Here is an 18,349-nt window from a genome sequence, read left to right as displayed (position 1 = left end):
TAAACAAATTCCGGTTGAATTTTGGGCTTGTCAAAGGTATTTAATCCCCTACTAGATGTAATGATGGAAGCAAATTGAGTATAGAATTTTGGGTGAGAAAATCTTTTTTGGCCTTTTTGTGTGTGGGGAGAGGACTATCCCTCTAAGTTTAGCCTTGCATGAAGACAAGACCAAGGTTGACTTTTTCTTGTATAACTGATGAGAGCATATTTGTGCTGGGTAATCAATAAACCCATGGAAAGAGTTCAGAGGATTTTCACATAGCCTCTTACTAGGAATAGTTAAAAAGACATTCCTGGAAACCTAGGAAAACATTTAAAAGCTTTGTGTATTTATTGTCCTCCCAACTAGAGAAAATTATTCTAGGGGAAGGGGAGAAAGGTGTAGCTTAAAATAATAAGTGTTAAATAGAAGATAACCTAGTTTATGAGGTTCCCCATTGGAGTAGCTAGAAAGGCACAGGGCCATTCCAAATCATGTTCAAATTCAGTTTTATTCAAGTTAACCTGACAATTTTGGTAGCAATACAAAAAGTATTTTACATGGGCATTTGGTCACATTAAAACATACTTGTGATTTCTTTTTGCTGTGAACTTATTTGTGATTTATTTCAAAACCAAAGGGCAAATTGACTTGAGTGTCTCTGTACGCAGTGACCTATACACAGAAGAGGAATTTGTGAAGATGGAAAACCAGAAAAATCAGAGAACATAAAACATAATATAAATCTGTATGCTTAATTACCAGGATAACAAAGGTAGGGTTATGAGGTCTTAAGCTTGGTTTTATTGCTAATTATTGCTAACTATGACGGACAAAAGCTGTCAAAAGGACTTCATTGTCTTTCCTAGTAGGGAACCATGAGGACAAGAAAGAGACAGAGACAGACAGAGAGACAAAGACAGAGAGACAGACAGAAAGACAGAGAGAGAGAGGAGAGAGAGAGAAGGACAGAGAGGACAGAGAGGAGAGAGAGAGAAAGAGAGAGAGAGAGAGAAAGAGAGAGAGAGAGAGAGAGAGAGAGAGAGAGAGAGAGAGAGAGAGATGCAAGCATCTGATTAGGTCTTAGGATTTCTCCTCTTCAGTATCAACTGGCATTGTTTACATAGATAGTCTCCTGCCATTAGCATTCATTCAAGGTAACTACAAGCAGCCAGAAGTCTGCCCTAATATATCTCTAAACATCTTATTCAAAGGTACTATTGAACAGTGCGTGATTGGTGGTTCTTTGTCCACAATTAAAGATTTCAGCATACTTTAAAAAAGAAAAAAAAAAGGAAAAATACTCTAGAGACTGGATCTCTTTAGTTGTTCTCCAATGAACCTGAAGTTGCCTAGAAAAGAAAAAAAAAGATACTTTCACTAAACATCCTCAGCTTTTTTTTCTTTAAGATAGTCTATCTGGGGGACAGAGGACAGAAACTTCAACCTGCAATAATGTTCTTCCTAAACTATTGACCACATACTAGAGAAAGCATCCCTTTAAGACTGTAGTAATGTGTAGATATAGATCAGCACAATTTTGCTACTTAATAAAGGACAGTCTCAACACAACTGTTAAGTCTTATAGCAATTTTTGTTCATATGTCAAGTAGCAGTCATAACACTCCTACCTTAGAATATACGGTAGTTACTAAAAACTATTCTTAGAAGTCACCAGTTATTTAATTAGACATAGGTCTGTCATAACATATTAGTGCAGGCTGCCATTAGAAAGCTAGGTGGTAGGTCTTGTTCCTAAATATTTCTAATCAGTCAATTCTTCAGTAGACTAAACAGTAGTTCTATTCTGGGCAATTTTCAGTGGATAAAGAATTTCAGGTCGGTTTCTCATTCCTTATTCTTCTAGACCTCCCTGCTTCATTGTCTAGAGATAGGGCTTCTCTCTCTAGGTATTAAGAAGATTTGAATGAACTCTTCTATTCAAATTCTGAATTGGCCAATTTAAAGTTTCCATTGTGAAAGTTGTTTATGGAAGGTCTGAAAGAACCTAATTCAGTCTTCTCTAGACATAGGTCAGAGTCACGAGATCGACAAGAGTTCAATGGCAAGGATGAACCTGGTGGTTAATCTAGGCAGTTCAAAGAGATGTTCCCCTAGAAACAGGAGCCTAACAAAAAATTTGTAGACTTAGAACTAATTATTATTTGCCAAGAATCCTCAACACTGTAAAGTTAGAAAATGTCCTCTTATAAGAACAACTGACTGATACAAACAATAAGTCTAGAACATGCGGTAATAATTATTGCCGCTAATGATTTTGAAGCTTTAGGTCAGATTTCCTGACTACTGCATAGAGCAAATGTGAAGGGCACATATTATGGAGAATGTTCTTCTTTGGAACCAGTATGGTGATACTGAGGCAGCCAGGCAATGGAAAAGAAAGAACATTGGACCTGGAGTTGGAAAGACTTGAATTCAAATCTGATCTCAGACACTTATTAACTGTGTGCCCCTGGGCAAGTCACTTAACCTGTTTGTCTCAGTTTCCCCATGGTTGTTGTGCGGATAAAATGAGACGATATCTGTAAAGTCCTTTGCAAACCCTAAAGCATTATATAAATGCTAGCTATCATGGTCATTATTTTTATTATTATATGGTATTGATTTATTTTTTAAAAATTTCTTCTCACCTATAGACTCATGGCTAAGCTCTCTGTGCTCTTGAATTGCCCAAAACATGAGAAAAGGAACAAGTGGGAAACTTTCTTTTACTGATAAAGTCAATGTCAATTAATTCAAGAAGATCCAAATTCCCTCCCAAAAGCTTAACAAAGTAAAGTGTCCTTTAAACCCAAGGTACGATGTGTTGGTAACACTTGGTATTACATATGAACCCCAACCCAGGACTGGTCAAGGAAACTAAACTGAGAGGTTAATAAGGATTTCTTCAATTTCATACTTACAAATGGAGTCCTTGCTCCAAATTTGCTATAAAATGTCATTGTGACTTTATTCTTATGTCCTGTTCTTTGGTCAAAGGCATGGCAAGTGTCAAAGGGCGGACTATACAAATGAAGGCTCACAGCAGGCTCTGTATGACTTGTGTTCTCCACCCGGTGTAGACCAATAGAATCTAAAGAGGGGACAAGATCAAACAAATCGAACATTCCAGTCATGGTCTAAAGGTAAAAAAAAATATGTTAGTCAAGTTCAAATCACATACATGTCAATGAAAGTGAGAATCAGTCAGGAGTGTACAGGAAATGTCAATTAACTTAATGATCTGGTATAAATATTACCAAACTAAAGTTAGGGTTATATATAGTCTTTGCCCAATAGGTGTACGGTGATTTTTATCCTTTAAGAAGGTGCTTTAAAAATGAGCATGTATACATACATATCTCTGTAAGGAGAAGAGCAATATTCTGGTTGCTATTGTTATCATGTAGAATTAACTTTATAGGCCAATGCCATGGCTACGTGGCACAGTGAATAGAGCACCGGCCCTGGAGTCGGGAGGACCTGAGTTTGAACTATAGTAAATATATAATATGTAACATAAATATATATCCGACCTCAGACACTTAATACCAAAAAACTAGCTGTGTGACCTTGGGCAAGTCACTTAACTCCAATTGCCCTACCTTCCCTGCTCCAAAAAAAAATTTTTTTTTATAGGCCAATGAACAGTATTTTTTACCCTGATATACACAAAGAAATGGCTACCACCGTGATCTGTCTTTGGTTTTAAAATCCAACTGCTTAGCATCTGCCACAGTTGTGTTTTTATCTTATTGTATCAAAAGCTATCAAACGACAGCCAAATGAGGCAATATGCAGTCTATTTAGTCCAAGTATCAATCTGCTCTTTGGCACTAATGAAAAATAGCTTTTATCATGTTATATTATGCCTTCTTCCCATCTCCAAAAAAATATTAAAAACACAAGCTGGTGACAGAAGTTGGGAAGACATTCAGAAGAATTAGAATGGCCATTGCTGTGGAGCTCACGCTAACTTTAACACCTTTGAGAAATACTCCTTCAACAAGCACCAACTTGGACATAATTATAACTGTCGCTTGAGAGCTTGCTAACATCTTAGGAAAACAGTCAAAGTAAAAGTAGTAGAAGATAAGTCACTGGCCCCTGTGGAGAAGCAGCCCAAGGCAGTTCTGCCATCATTCCACAGCACAGCCTTATTTCTGACTCCTCTTTCCCCCCCCACATTCTGACAGTTGCCAAAGTCTATTGCTGATTCTATCTCACTATAATGTTTTGTTGTTGTTGAGTAATTTTTGGTTATGTTTGACTCTTTGTGATCCCATTTGGGGTTTTCTTGGCAAAGATACAAGAGTGATGTAATAGTAATGAAATTTGAAGTTCCTTTTGTATTGCTAAGCTTGAGAGGAGCTGAGGGGTACTTAGTGATTAGTAATTCATCAAGCCTCTGTTTAAGAAACAGAAGGTATGAACCGCTGTAGCTGACATAACAGGAAGGGGTTGGCTGAAACAGGAAGGAACTCGTGCCTCGTGTGCATGTGTGCGTGCATGCGTGTGCGTGCATGCATGTGTGTGTGTGTGTGTGTGTGTGTGTGTGCGTTTTGTAACTCCCTGCTGGGTCAGACAGATCTTCTTGGAGCAAGTTTTGTGGAGGCTGCCACCGGGAAGGCTGAAGAGGAAAGCCCCCCACCCAGGCTGGAGAGAATGATTTTCATTTTGAAAACCTGGATGGAGTAATTTTGATTCTCGGAGCCTGCTGAAGCTTCTGCTGAGGATTTCCGAGGGCCAGCCAGAGCTGGCAAAGAATGAGGAAGCATGACTGTGAGGCTGGTACTTTTCATGCAGCTGTTTGTGGCTTTGTTGAGCCTTGGCTTCCCAGGAACAGAGCCTGTGAAGGAGTTAAGGTGGACTGGACTCTGTGAGATTCAGCATGGAAGAGGAATTACTCGGAGACCTGGACAGGGACCTAGGAGCTATCTGCCTTGAACCCAGGTAACAGTTTGGTGAATCCAGGTGGGATCTGGGACCATGGAAGGGGACCCACAGAATCTGAGAGCCCACCCCAAGTTAAGCTGAAAGACTTCACTTGGATACTGTGTACTGACTGAGAAATTGTAATTTCCTAGTGACCTAGGAGTGGAGGGCTTGTGTATTTTCTGATGATTGAATAGTGAATCAGTGACTGATTGAGTTAACTTAGTGTGCCCCATGAGTGGAGAACTTTGACTACTGTACTTTGTGTCCCTTAGGAAGCAAATCTCCTTAAGGATGATTGAATGGTTGAGATGATTGAATGACTGAGTTACTAAATGATTGTTCTTCAAAACTTTGTGACCACTGTGGTGAAAACTATGTGGCCATTTTCTGTGATAAGTTGTTGTGAATGCTATATTTTGATTTTCTGTGATAAGTTGCAACATTGTGAATGTTGTAATTTGATTTACTGTGAATGTTTTGCTCTGCTTTGTTATGGAATAAATAGTGTTCACTATACTGTGTAATCAGAACATTAAAAGCTATTCAAGTAGCATTCTTCTGGAAAGCTGCTAGTGCTTGGCTTTGCAAGTGGTTTGGCATTTCCTTCTCCAGCTCATTTTAGAGATGAGGAAACTGAGGCAAACAGGGTTAAGTGACTTGCCCAGGGTCAACAGAGCTAGGAAGCTGAGGCCAGATTCGAACTCAGGAAGAATAGTCTTTGTGATTCCAGGTTCAGCATGCTAGCCATTGGGCCACTAATTATTTCTTCCTGTCCTTTCTAATCTCATTCCTACCACCCTAGGTTCAGTTTTTACTATGCCTAAGATGTTGTTGTCTTAACATTTCAATTCAGCATTTTGGGAAGCAATGTATAAGACAGTCTAATCATATGGCTGCTTTGCTCAAAACCAAAACTGAAAAAACCTCCACTTTCCATCATCTATTAAAGAAAGTCCAAATTCTTTGGCCTAGAATTCAAGGTCCTCCACAATCTGACTCCAGTGTACTTAACGTCCTCAAAAACCTTCCACTCCATGAACGGCAGGTGAACCAGTTTGGTTGAACAAATCTGTGGGTGCCTAACTCTATAGCTTTGCTCCTGCCATTCCCTCTGCCTGAAATGTCCTCCCCTCCTGTCTTCATCTGATCAACTCAGCTGAAAGTGATCTCTCCACATTCTCAACTTGTTTGTAGTATAAGCCAGGCATGTCACAAAACAGATTAAAAAGCAATTGGGAAACGCTTAACAAAATAAAAATACAATACTACATAGATTATGTTAATTTATGGTTTTTTAAGTCAATATTCAGCCTGCTGTGGTATAGACTTATTCAATAATCACTAACATAAGGTAGTACATAAGCTCCATCTCCCCTACTAGATTATAAATTGCTTCAGAACAACTTCTATCATATTTCTTTGCATCTCCCATAATGCTCTGCATTTAGAATGTACAATAGAAATTGCATCTTATTCAGGGGTTAGCTTCTAAAGTCAGTGCATGAGGCAAAAATACCACATCATCAAAATCACACTTGAAAATATCTTTTGTTGCTGTTATTTAGTTGTATCTGATTCTTCATGACCCCATTTGGGGTTTTCTTGACAAAGATACCGAAGTGGTTTGCCATTTCCTTTTCCAGATCATTTGACAGATGAGGAAACTGAGGCAAACAGGGTTAAGTGACTTGTCAAGGGTCACACTACTAGTGTCTGAGGACAAATTTCAACTCAGGAAGAAGAGTCTTCTGTCTTTAGGCCCACCTTTCTATCCACTGCACCACCTAGCTGCCCCTTGAAAACAACTTAAATCCCCTCAAAATACAGCATAGTATCTTCAAGTAGCTGTAGCTGGAAAAAGAAGTAGGTTTTCTTTAAAAGTGGGAATCTTGCATCTTCGCGGCAGTGGGCTTTCTGCCAAACCGCAGGAGCACCAACTCTCCATGGGCTGGGCTTTTTCCCCCCTCAGGCATCAAGGAAACTAAGCCAAAATTGCAAAACATTATTCCAAGAACAGCCTTCTTTTCTTTTTTTTTTCTTTCTTTTTTTTTTTTTAAAGCAATCGGGGTTAAGTAACTTGCTCAAGGTTACCCGGCCAGTTGTTTCTGGGTGTGGTGCTGAGTATCTGAGCCCAGATTTGATCCAGGTCATCCCGACACTGGAACTGGTGCTCTTACTCGCTGAGCCACCTGGCCGCCCCTAACAGCCTTCTTTTCAAGGAAAATTCGCTTTGCCTATGTAAAGCAGACACCATTCCTGCCATAACAGACACACTAGAATTCACAGACAATTTCTCTAAGATTATTTTAAGTCGTTTTCTAAGCGGCTAGAATCCCAGAGAAGCCAATGCAGTATCTGTCTAAATCACCTTCATGATAGATGTGGTGATAGTGTCTCGAGGTTATTCTAGAGAATGCCCTGAGTAAAGGGCTAGTAGGAAAGCAAGTAAGTGGTTTTACCATTGATGTAGGCACACTGGTTTTCCCTCAAGATTCTTTCAGATTTCTTCGTCATCTCATTGGATTTCTTATCGGGCCATGCAAAGAGGGTCTCCTTAAGGTTTCCTTGCAGCATCTTCAGAAAGCAGTGGGAGTCTGTATGATCATGGATACTGCTATATATACACACAGAGAGAATGACAGCTAAACTCAGGGGATTGCCTGGTACACAGAAGTATTATAACAGGAAACAAGGGTGGCTACAGAATTGGAATACAGAGTTGGAATTCGAGGTGGCTACAGGTTAGAAGAGCAAAAATTCTTTTTCAGAGCATAGTCTACAACAAACCAATTCCCTGTGAAGCTACATTGTCTTGATTTTTACATTGTTTTTATATTTTCATGTGACTTAGCCAACATTATTCAGATTAGATTAAGCGTGCATGACACTATACCATAAAGATCAGCAAAAGAGGGACTGGGGAGTTGGGAATAGGCTTATCTTAGATGCAAACCCAGGCTAAACAGCAATATCAACTAGCTTTAGAGAATTGAGACAGAGAGCTTCCCAATTTACTTGATGAGAGAAAAACTAAAGTTGAATATGAGAAATATTTCGAGACTGCTGAAACTAACTTTTCAAAGAAGTAATTAGATGTATACAGTAACAGACCTGTGGGCTTGCAGAGGTGGGGAACCTGTACTACACTTAAGGACCTAGTGGGTCACACATGGCCTTAAGGCTGCAGGTTCCCCATGCCTGGTAGAGGCAAGGTCATTTCCTGCAGTGAGACCCTACTGGGGTCTCACCAAGGTTAAGAATGCAGAGGGGCACAAGTCCCCTCTCCATAAGTTAAATGCATTTATTAGGCAAGATGAAACTAGAATAGATCTTTCTATATGATTTAAGACATTCACTTTTCTCCTCCCAAGTGAAAGCACTAAGTTCAGGCTAGCTTTAAGTTATATACATCTTCACTATTCCCCAAAAGATTAAGAAATTTTGAAATGTACTTAAAGGGAAGTTCCTTTTTAATAAAATAGGAACAGTTTGCTATGCCCTCATACAGAAAGGTCATACACAGAAGAAAAGAATGATTAGCAAAGTCACTAATTATACTCTTGCTACTCATTTCTGGGGTAAAACGTTAATTAGCTTGTCAGACTTTATAAGTCTTGTTTTGGGTTGTTTCCACAAAAAACATCCAATTCAAACCTTTATTTAAGCTGGAGCAGGGGGAAGCAGTTTTTGTCCAGCAGAAGCAACACTGGATTGGGAATTGGGGGACCTGGGTTCTAGACTGATGTAGAGACATTCTGGGTTACTGTCCTGCAGCATGATCACTGGCAAACTTTTCTGAATCTGTTTACTTATCTAAAAGGTGAAGGGGGTTGGGCCAGATGATATGTAAGACACTCTGTCGCTAAATATTCCATGTAATTCTATGAAAGTTTTGATTCTCTAGTATGAAATGTAGTTCCATTTATAAAGGAAAAAAGAACGGTTTCTTCTGATTAAGGGTCATGCAGTCAGGATGTATCAAAGGTGAATGGTAAACTTGGGTTTTCCTGACTCAAAGACTAGCCTGGCTATCTATGATGCCATTATCTCCCTCAAAATGTCTTAATATTTAACATACAACATAATAGAAAAAGGAAAGAGACAACTAACTGGAAACAGAGAAGATATATGAGTTATGATAGGTTTTTTCCCCCTTGCTTTTATCTGATTTTCTAAGTTTGTATGTGACCTGCACACAAACCCAAGCTACAACAGGCTAAGATTAGAACAGCACCAATTTGAATATAAAGATTGAGTCTACAGAAAACAGAAAAAAAAAACCCAACAAGTTAAGGAAGTCATTTATCACACTGGATGTACAAGCAGTATGTCAGCTGATGCTTATATTATGGGCAAATGCATTTACTATGTTTACACATTTCTGTGCCATGCTGGAGCTTTCTAGCTGACTTCTATGAGAAGGTTTGGCTTTGGCACCTTTGTTAGGACATACAACCCAAAAACTCATAAAGTCACTTTACTGGAATGGCTAAACAAGTTGGAATATGTGGATTTAATGGAATTTTACTATGCTATAAGAAACAAATAATTCAGAAAAATTTGGAAAGACTTCTATGAGATAATACAGAATGAAGTAAATAGAACCAGGAAAAACATGTGACGATAAACAATGTAAAAGGAAACAGAAAAGCAAAACATAATTCTGCATAATTATAATGACCGAGTTTGGTCCTGTAGAAGATCAGGAGAAAACATATTAATCTTCTCTTCAATGCAAAAGTAAGGGGCTATGGGTATGGGACATCGCATATGTTGTTAGATAAGAAAAATGTCTAGGAGAGCACTGTCTTGACATTCCATAGATAGTCTAAAGATCTAGTGGTGTGACTTTTCAGGGTCCTGTGGGGAAAAGGAAGAAGGCTGGTCCTGGTAGGTGGAGGTCAGCTGGGAAACCTAGGTGACTTATGTATGGTGAGGTCAAGCAAGGCCAACGACCTCATCCAAGAGCGAAGCAGAATGTGGAGCCTGGTCCTGGAACAAAGGCCTGATTTAAGAACTAAGGCTGGGAGATATGAGTAAACTGAAGAAAAAAATCACTGTAGATACAAAAAGAAAAAAATCCAACCTAGAAGGAGAGAGAAACATCTTAACAATTACACACCAATGCTCTAAGGAAAAGGATGGATTTCTCACAAGTACTACATGAATACTTAGAAAAAATGAAATGAGATTTTAAAATCAAATAAAAACTCTGGAAGAAAGAATTGGAAGGAGAATGAATAACTTAACATAGAAAGCATGAAACCTATTGCAAGCAATGGACTAACTGAAAATTAAAATAGACATAAGAACATAAATAAGACAACAATAAATATTAAAATGAAATTAAAATACTGAAAAAAAACTAGGTGTAAATGAAAGATAAATAGGTATAAATGAAAATATAAGGTACTATGCTACTAAAAAAACTGACCTGGAGAAGAAGTTAAGGGAAAATAATCAATAGACTCCTGAAAAAAAATAATGATTTTTTAAAAAATTCTGAAAACTGTATTTCAAGAATTAAGAAATGAAAACTATCTAGATCTATTAGAATCAGAGGACAAAATAAAAATAGAAAGAATCCACCAATCACCTCCTGAAACTCCCATAGGGAAAAAAAATGTCTCAGGAATGTCAGAGTCAAAATTCAGAGCATTTAGGTCAAAGAAAAAATTATTGCAAGTACCCAGAAAAAAGATTCAAGTACCACGGAACCACGGATCACACAAGACTTGGCAGCTTCCACCATAAAATGGAGATCTTGGAAACCAAGTCTCCAAGAAAAAAAAAAAAGATATAGGCTTACAATCAAGAATAACTTAGTCAACAAATCTGAGTACAATTCTAATAGAAAAATGGGCCTCTAATGGAAAAGAGGACTTTGAAGAATTCCTAATTCTAAGATCAGAGCTAGATAGGAACTTAAAATTGTAAACACAAGAGTTAAAAGAAACCAAGAAAGGAAAATATATTCAAGCATTTGGAAGGCTACATAATGATGTAGAATAAACATTCTAACAGGAGAGAAGAAACAAATGTCCCTTCAGAACCTGTCTTCAAAGAGTATTGAGAAAATTAAATAAGTAATTAGTAAGCAAAGCAGTTGGGTGGTGGTGGGTTTAATTCTGTTCTGAGTGTCTGAAGAGGGGAAGGAAAAGGGAAGGTAAAAGAAGGACTGTACTGATGTGGAAAAAACGAAGGGAGGGGAATAGAACTTCATTTTTCTCATAGTTGAGGTACATGAAAAGAATCACCTACAGACACAGAACAAGGGGTGGGCATCAGATGGACTTTACTCTTATCTGGACCAAAGGAGGGAACACACAGACACATAGACATACACACAGACACACACACAGCCACATAGACATACTCACAGACACACACACATACATACACAATTAGGTCTAGCAATTCACCAAATTCAACAGGGAAGCAAGTAGGGAGGAAGCATGGTTAAGGGGGAAGATAATCCCAGGGAGGGAATAGTCAATAAGTATTTATTTATTAAGTGCTTACAAAAAAGGAAAAAGGAGAGAGAAAAGGTATAGAAATTTACAAACTACCTATGAGCTGGGGAATGGCTGACCCAGTTGTGATCATGAATATAATGAAATGTTTGTAATGTAAGAAATTACAAAAGAGATAATTTCAGGAAATTTTGGAAGTTAAAAACCCTATCAGTTCTGTTGATCTAACGTATCTTTCCTATTTCTTCCAAAATCTTTGTTAGGAAGGATGGTTTTAATAAGTAGGGTTGGGGGGGGTATATTTGGAAATGAGTTAGATTGAAAATGAAGCTTGGAGGGGGAGGGAGGAAAAGAGGGAGAGAAACCCAAAGCTTCAAGTTTGCCCAGCTCAGTGCCTTGCATCAAAAATGTGCTTAATAAGCTTTTGTGGATTTATTACCTGCCATGGCCTTCACCCCAACACAGAATCATCAGATTAAACTTTCCATTTCCTTGATCCACAAGATTTCTTGTGTACCTAAGAAAACAAATGTCAGAAGTTTAAATATACTTTACTTGAAGAAGCACCAGAAATAAAATACCAAACCCCAGAACTACAAGGAAACTTTAGGGATTTAAGACAATCACTTCAATTTCTCAAATTAGGTATCTGAAGCTGAGAGAGGTTAACTCATTTGTTTAAGGTCACATAGCTGATAAATGTCATATTAGGGACATGAAGCTGTCCCTTGACCCCAAGTTCAGAGTGCTTATAACATGTTAACCTTGTGACACAAAATCAATCTCTTCTCTTCCTCTCCTTTCCCCCACCCCCATCACTCCTATAGTTAGATAATTTTAATATTTTAAGTAAAAATTGGTTAGTTTTTATTTCTAATATGGTACAGTTGTAGCACAGAAAAAAAATTATTTACATCTCATTCTTAGATGTTTAAGAACTTTCTCTGAGTTACTGAATCCCCCCCAGCATTTAGCTGTACTTTAAGGAAAAGGCAATGAAAGGGGAAGGAAATTCCAGCATCTCTTTGACCAGATAAAGAACAGAGCAAAGCTATTTCTACAGAATATCAATTTGGAAAGTTCTTTGCTGTTCCAAACAAAAGTACTGCAATTGTTCTCTGTAGCTAAATAAGGATTTAAGAAACAATATATCAATGAAAAGCTGTTTTAGTATTTAATTTTGTAGAATTATCCATAGTAATCCTAACAAAACTAAGTGCCTGTAATCAAAGTTGTTGTGTATGTTTGTTTGTTTAGCAGAACTGATACAAGTTGGGGGGTGGGGTGGGAAAATAGTTAAAATATGGGCAGAATTTGTCATGGAAGTGAGAGGTTCAAATAATAGTTTAGCCTTACAATAAATTAAAATGTAACACACACACACCCTCCTCAAGTTCTAAAAATTTCTATTGCCCCAAGAGGAGTTGTTTATAAAATTCTAATTCAGCAAAGTTTTATTACAAAAATCGATAAATTCTAAAGAAAGTGACCCTTTGCAATGCTTTTCTATATTTTGCTTATAGACATCTATTTGCCAATGTCCTTTTAAGTATATGGACAAAAATAATGAAGTCTCCAAGGAAGCTATTTGACATGATTTACACATGTGCTATGGATGAGTTGCTTCATAAATACCCTTTATAAATGGTGTTAGCGCTCCTAAATCACATTATATGGGGCTATGTATGGTATCATTGAAACAGATTAAAAAATAAAGCATTTAACACTTAACATTGTCAAAATGATGCACAATGACCCATTTCCCTGCCCACCCTCCCATCCTCCTGTTTATTTGGGGTGTCTGCTGTAACATTTAGACAGTATTAAAGTAGAAGTGTCATTGAACCAAAAGCTGGAAGACATTGTTCGCGCCTAGCACTGTGTGCAAATATCTATTTTCACTGAAGCTCAGGTTAACAGAACTTTCCCTAACTCAGGTAGTTGTGGGGATCGAGGGAAATAATATGAACAAAAGCTCTATGCAGTCTTAATTCCCTGCCTGTGGCCTTAATTACAGCCTAGCTTTAATTATATGATCTCAAGTTCTAATTGTTTCCCAGAGGTTAGCTTACTCTCCTCTACTGGGGAGTAAATACCTTCAGGGCAGGAACTTGCTACTGTGGAACCCTTCCCAGTACAAGACACCCAGACCAGAATTCCCTTACCAGAACTCTTAAGCAGCCATTCCCTAGAATCAATGGATTCAATTTAGAACCAGAAGGGACCTTAGGGGCCATATGCTTCAACCTCCTCATTGTACAGATGAGGAAAACTGAGATCTGGAGAGGTCAAAGTACTTGCCCTTCCCCAGCAAAGCAGAAGACTCCAGATGAACCATTAATGATTGATGGTTACTTATGCCAAGTTAAGCACTGGGGGCATTCACATGATCTTGAGGGCTGACAATCACTAGTCTATTTCATCTTTCCACCAGTTGCACTAAGTAATGATCTGTTTTTAGTGATGTAAACACAAACTCCAGATTAAGGAAATATAACAAGGAAAATCAGAAGACTATCAAGAAGTGATATGCAAATACTCCTGGTTCACATCTGAGTGCTAACACAATATACTTGTGCCTGTAAGGCAGGTCCTGGGGGTAACTTTAAGGTGTCATTTCAATAAGAGTATTCATTGAATGCCTATTAAGAGCCCTGAGCTGTTAGGGACTAGGGATACAAAGACAGAAAATGAAATAGTCTCTGACCTTAAGCCACTTACATTTCACTGGTGTGTGTGTGTGTGTGTGTGTGTGTGTGTGTGTGTATGTGGGGAGGAGATGGAAATCATACTAGATTACTCTATACACATTTGTACAAGTTCACAGGAGAGTGATGGCTGTTTATATATAAAACTGAAAGAGAACTCTGACATGGATCAGTGAATTTGCCAGTGGATTCAGACCCTTCCCTGCCCTCCACCAAAAGAAAAAAAAAAAGGAGCTTCTGAATGGAAAATTTTCTATGCCAACGTTCCAAAATAGCAACCTGAGATCTTCATCCATTGTACCTACCTTTCACCAGCAACACCTCATTCCTTCCCTCTCATTCATTGTCTAAGAGGCAGACATTGGGCAGCTCACTGACTATATACAATGTGGCAGATTTGGCTAGTCTGGGAGTGTCAGTCTCTAGGACTGCTGGATTGGTTGCTTCAGTCCCACCCTCCAGGTTCTGCTAAGAGCCCAAGGGAAGGAAAGAAAAGGCACCTTTTAGGAATCCAGAGGCTGCTTTCTAAGCTATTCACTGCTTCCATAAAACAAGAGGTACTTGAGAAAACCGTATTAGAAAAATAAAGATAACCCTTAGACCCAGCAATAGCACCACCAGACATATACTCACTAAAGACATTTAGAGCAGTACTTTTTTCATGGAAATGGGAGTGCAGAACCACTCCCTTAGGCTCCAGTGCCTAGCCTAGGTCAAACAGTTTCTGAATGAATGAAACAATAAGAACTGACTGTGAACAGGGTCTGGACCGAGAAGTTGGAGTAAGCATGAAACAAAGGGAGGACCTAGGCTGTGGGATGGGAGAAAGCCATTCATTGTCCACTGATTGTGGGACAGCGGGACAAACTGGGGCATCTGAATACAGCGTAAGAGTATTATGCAATAAGAAAAACGAATCTGAAGAAATCAGAATAATTTGGGAAGGCTTATCCAAATTCATGACCACAATTGCAAAAAGGTAGAGAACACTGAAAGACTTCAGAATGCCAATCAATGCAGTGCCTAACCAGGATTTCAGAGGACTGACAGTGAGGGTAGTACTGGGTTGATGCAGGGAGAAGTGGTGGATGATGGGTGCAGAGGAAGCTTACATTTCTAGGCATGGACAATGCATTGATCAGTCTTCCCTGGTTCTGCTGGAAAGGCCCTTAAAAGTCATCCAAAGTATAACTGCCTCATTTTACAAACACAGGGAACTGAGGCACAGAGAGCTTGAATGACTTTCCCAGAGTAACAGAGATAGCAAAGTATCCCAGTTGGAATTTGAATTCAGGTATGACTGCAAGCCCAATCCTCTATCCATGAAAACCACTTTATTTCTTTGTTTTATTTACTTGTTACAAGGGGTGGTGGTGGTGGTGGTGAGGGTGGAAGAGAGAAAATCAATGGGAAGCAAGACTTATGGGGGGAAAAGGGAAAACATCATCAATAAACAGAAAGGGGGGAGGAGGGAGGGAGAGGGAGAGAGAGAAAGAGAGACAGAGAGATGGAGAGGATCCAGGGTAAAAGGGAGGGAGGGGTGTGTGCTGTTCTGATAGTCTGGATAATCATGCAAGTGTGGTACATGTTTGTAGAAGTCTAAAGGGGAATGATCTAAGAAGTTTCTGGAGCCGTCTAGCGGCCCTCCTCAGTGGTCCCGCCCCAGAGAAGAGCTACGTGCCAAGCCCAAGTCCACAAAAGTGCGTTTTGAGCAGCCTGGAAAGTTGGCAGAGAACTTTCATCCCAGACTTTGGAGGTGAAGTATAGTGCTGCCCTAAGGAGCAGAGGCACGGCTTATAGCTCCCAAAGTAGCTGAAGGAAACGGAACAGGAGCCTGGGCTTTGGCACAGGGCAGAAAACTGTAATGGGATAGCGGAAGGGACCCCCGACACCCCCACCCCCTCCAAACAACCCGGGATACGTTTTCTCCCATCCCTCTGTAACCAAAGTCACGGGAGGGAGTCAGAAACCTTTCCTCCTTACAAGACCTGGGTTCCTAATGCCTGCCTCATTTACTATCAATCTAATCTCGGGCAAATCACTTCATCCCCGGCCCCAAGTCTCTCTATCTGTCATCTGTCCAGACATCAGACGAATTTCAAGTGCACGGTCTCTACATTCCCGGCCAGACTGACAGCTTGGGACCATATTGTTTGCAAACAGCCGAAATCCAAACGCACTGCGCTGCACTAAACGCAGGCGATGGAGACCGTGGGGCCCCGTCTCCCCAAACAGTCCTGGATCTCCAGCGGGGTCTCGGGCGCTGGGGAAGGGCCAGAAGCCACCGGCCCCCTTTCCCTCCCCAGTAAGAGCCCCGTGAGGCCAGCAGGCAGCAGCCCAGGCTGGGGCACTGGGCAAGCAGCAGGAAGCGGCGCTTGCCCGACGCTCACCTGTACTGGTCGAATTTCGCGTAGGCTGCCCACTCCGTGGGGTTGCTCTCATAAGCTTCCATGATAGACTGCACCTCTTCGGCGTTGATGCTGTCCCCGGAGAAGATCTCGCGCAGGATCCGGATCAGCTCTTCCAAGGTGCGCGGCTTCAGAACCTCGGTGTGCTCCATCCTGTCCCTCCGCCCGCCGGCTAGTGCGCTTGGTCTCCTTCAGCAGCCAGCCCAGCCTGCGGCCAGCCAGGAGGTGAAGGACGAGAGCCGGCGTGGGGGAGGGGCAGGACCCGAAACGCCCCCTCCCCCGGTCCAGCCAGTAAGGAAGCAAGCAAACAATAAACCCAAACCAAAGAACAGTGGAAAAACACTGCACCCGAAAGCCCGAAGCGCAGGGTCGATGATCAGGGCAGAGGGTTCGATTACAAGCCCAGAAAATGAACGACCCTCCCTTGGCAGACCGACTCGGAGGCTTCCAGCCTCGCGCTCCCCTTTAAAGCTCCGGGTGTTACAGTGGGATGTACCAACCGCCCACGGGGGGTGCAAAGGAGGAGGAGGAGGGATGTTTGGGGAGATGGGACAGTCAGCGGCGGGCTCCCGAGTTTATCGAGGACCCTCCCAAGAGTGGCCCTCCATCCGGGGGGGGGCAGATTGTTGGGTTTTTTGTTTTTTAAATTAGGTGTTATTACTCTGTCCCTCCTCCATTTTGCTAGGATGATTTTTAAGCATCTGTTTCCTAACCCTGCATCCCATCCCCCTTCTCTGCCCTCCACCTTTGGGCTGCCCCGCTCTGCCCCCAACACACCCTCAAAGCCGGGTCTCAAGTGGGTCTGAGGAGCCTCGTGGAGGACACTGTCTCGAAAACACTAAAAGCTGATTATTTCTCTTAAATTCCCCCTCCTCTGGGGTCGAATTGGTTCTCAATTAAGACATGTGGTAGCTTAACGCACATTTCGGAGGAAAATGTGAATCGACTCTTGTTCTCTAAATAAGAAAAAGTTTAAATATACAAATATCTAATGAATACTTCTATACTTCTTTTTTTAACAAAAGAAGAAACCAGGGCCAGCAGAATCTGAATGGAGAAACATGTATTAAAATATACTCTTTTAGATTGCCCACTTTGATTAATGTTTTATTTTGGGGGGCCTTTTTTTTTTCCTTTTTTGGAGGGGGGAAGGCGGGGCAATTGGGGTTAAGTGACTTGCCCAAGGTCACCCTGCTAAAAAGTTTTAAGTGTCTGAGGCCACATTTGAACTCCGGTCCTCCTGACTGCAGGGCCGGTGCTCTATTCACCTAGCCGCCCCTGATTAGCGTTTTAAAATGAATGATAACGCACATTTACATAAGCATTTTACGGTTTACAAAATACTTTCTTTACAATAACCATGTCTAGTACTTTATATCTGAGGCTTAGAGATATTAAATGATGAGTCCAAGATCACACACTTAATTAGTGGCGAGTGAAAACTCAAACCCAGTTCTTTTCCATTTCAAATCTAGCACAATTCACTACAGCAAAGTTGTCTCCTCAAACTGAATATTATCTAAGAAATGATGTCATTTAATAAAATAAACAGAACATTGGATCAATTAGTTACTATTACATGCTTTCTTGTTTCCTAGCATTTTAGCAATAATTTATAGGGTACTATTTAAGCAGATGCCTCAAAATATTTCAGATGAAAAAAAGAAACTTTTAAGTTTGGCACCTGAATTAAAAAAGCTTTCTGGTGACAAAGATGATGAAGAAGTGCAGTTTTATTTTAGAGATATTTCACAGAATACCTATCAAGGTAATTACCATTAAGCATAAAGAAAATATGAGTGGTGAATGAAATTTAATTAGAAGTTCTTTTTGACACAAA

At 40.2% G+C, this 18,349-nt stretch overlaps 1 protein-coding gene across 2 annotated transcripts; it reads right to left on the bottom strand.

The window, feature by feature from the left end:
- Nucleotides 1–474: 474 nt before the first annotated feature.
- CDO1 (cysteine dioxygenase type 1) lies at nt 475–16,948 on the bottom strand. Of its 2 annotated transcripts, none has more exons than XM_069087853.1 (5): nt 16,492–16,948; nt 11,833–11,910; nt 7,380–7,534; nt 2,907–3,076; nt 475–1,334 (listed from the first exon to the last, which is right to left on the bottom strand). In XM_069087853.1, the coding sequence occupies exons 1-5, from the start codon at nt 16,659–16,661 to the stop codon at nt 1,305–1,307; spliced, it is 603 nt and encodes a 200-aa protein (XP_068943954.1). In that variant the 5' UTR covers nt 16,662–16,948; the 3' UTR covers nt 475–1,304. The 2 variants fall into 2 exon arrangements, with proteins under 2 accessions (XP_068943954.1, XP_068943955.1); XM_069087854.1 differs by lacking the exon at nt 16,492–16,948 and adding an exon at nt 14,407–14,499.
- Between the last annotated feature and the right edge of the window lie 1,401 nt (nt 16,949–18,349).

Source organism: Petaurus breviceps, unplaced genomic scaffold (genome assembly GCF_028583685.1).
Source record: "Petaurus breviceps papuanus isolate PSGF00001 unplaced genomic scaffold, PetGlider_PUasm1.0 183, whole genome shotgun sequence".
Classification (NCBI taxonomy): domain Eukaryota; kingdom Metazoa; phylum Chordata; class Mammalia; order Diprotodontia; family Petauridae; genus Petaurus; species Petaurus breviceps.
The sequence above is the reverse complement of the archived record's forward strand: the minus strand, read 5'-3'. Positions and strand labels throughout refer to the sequence as shown.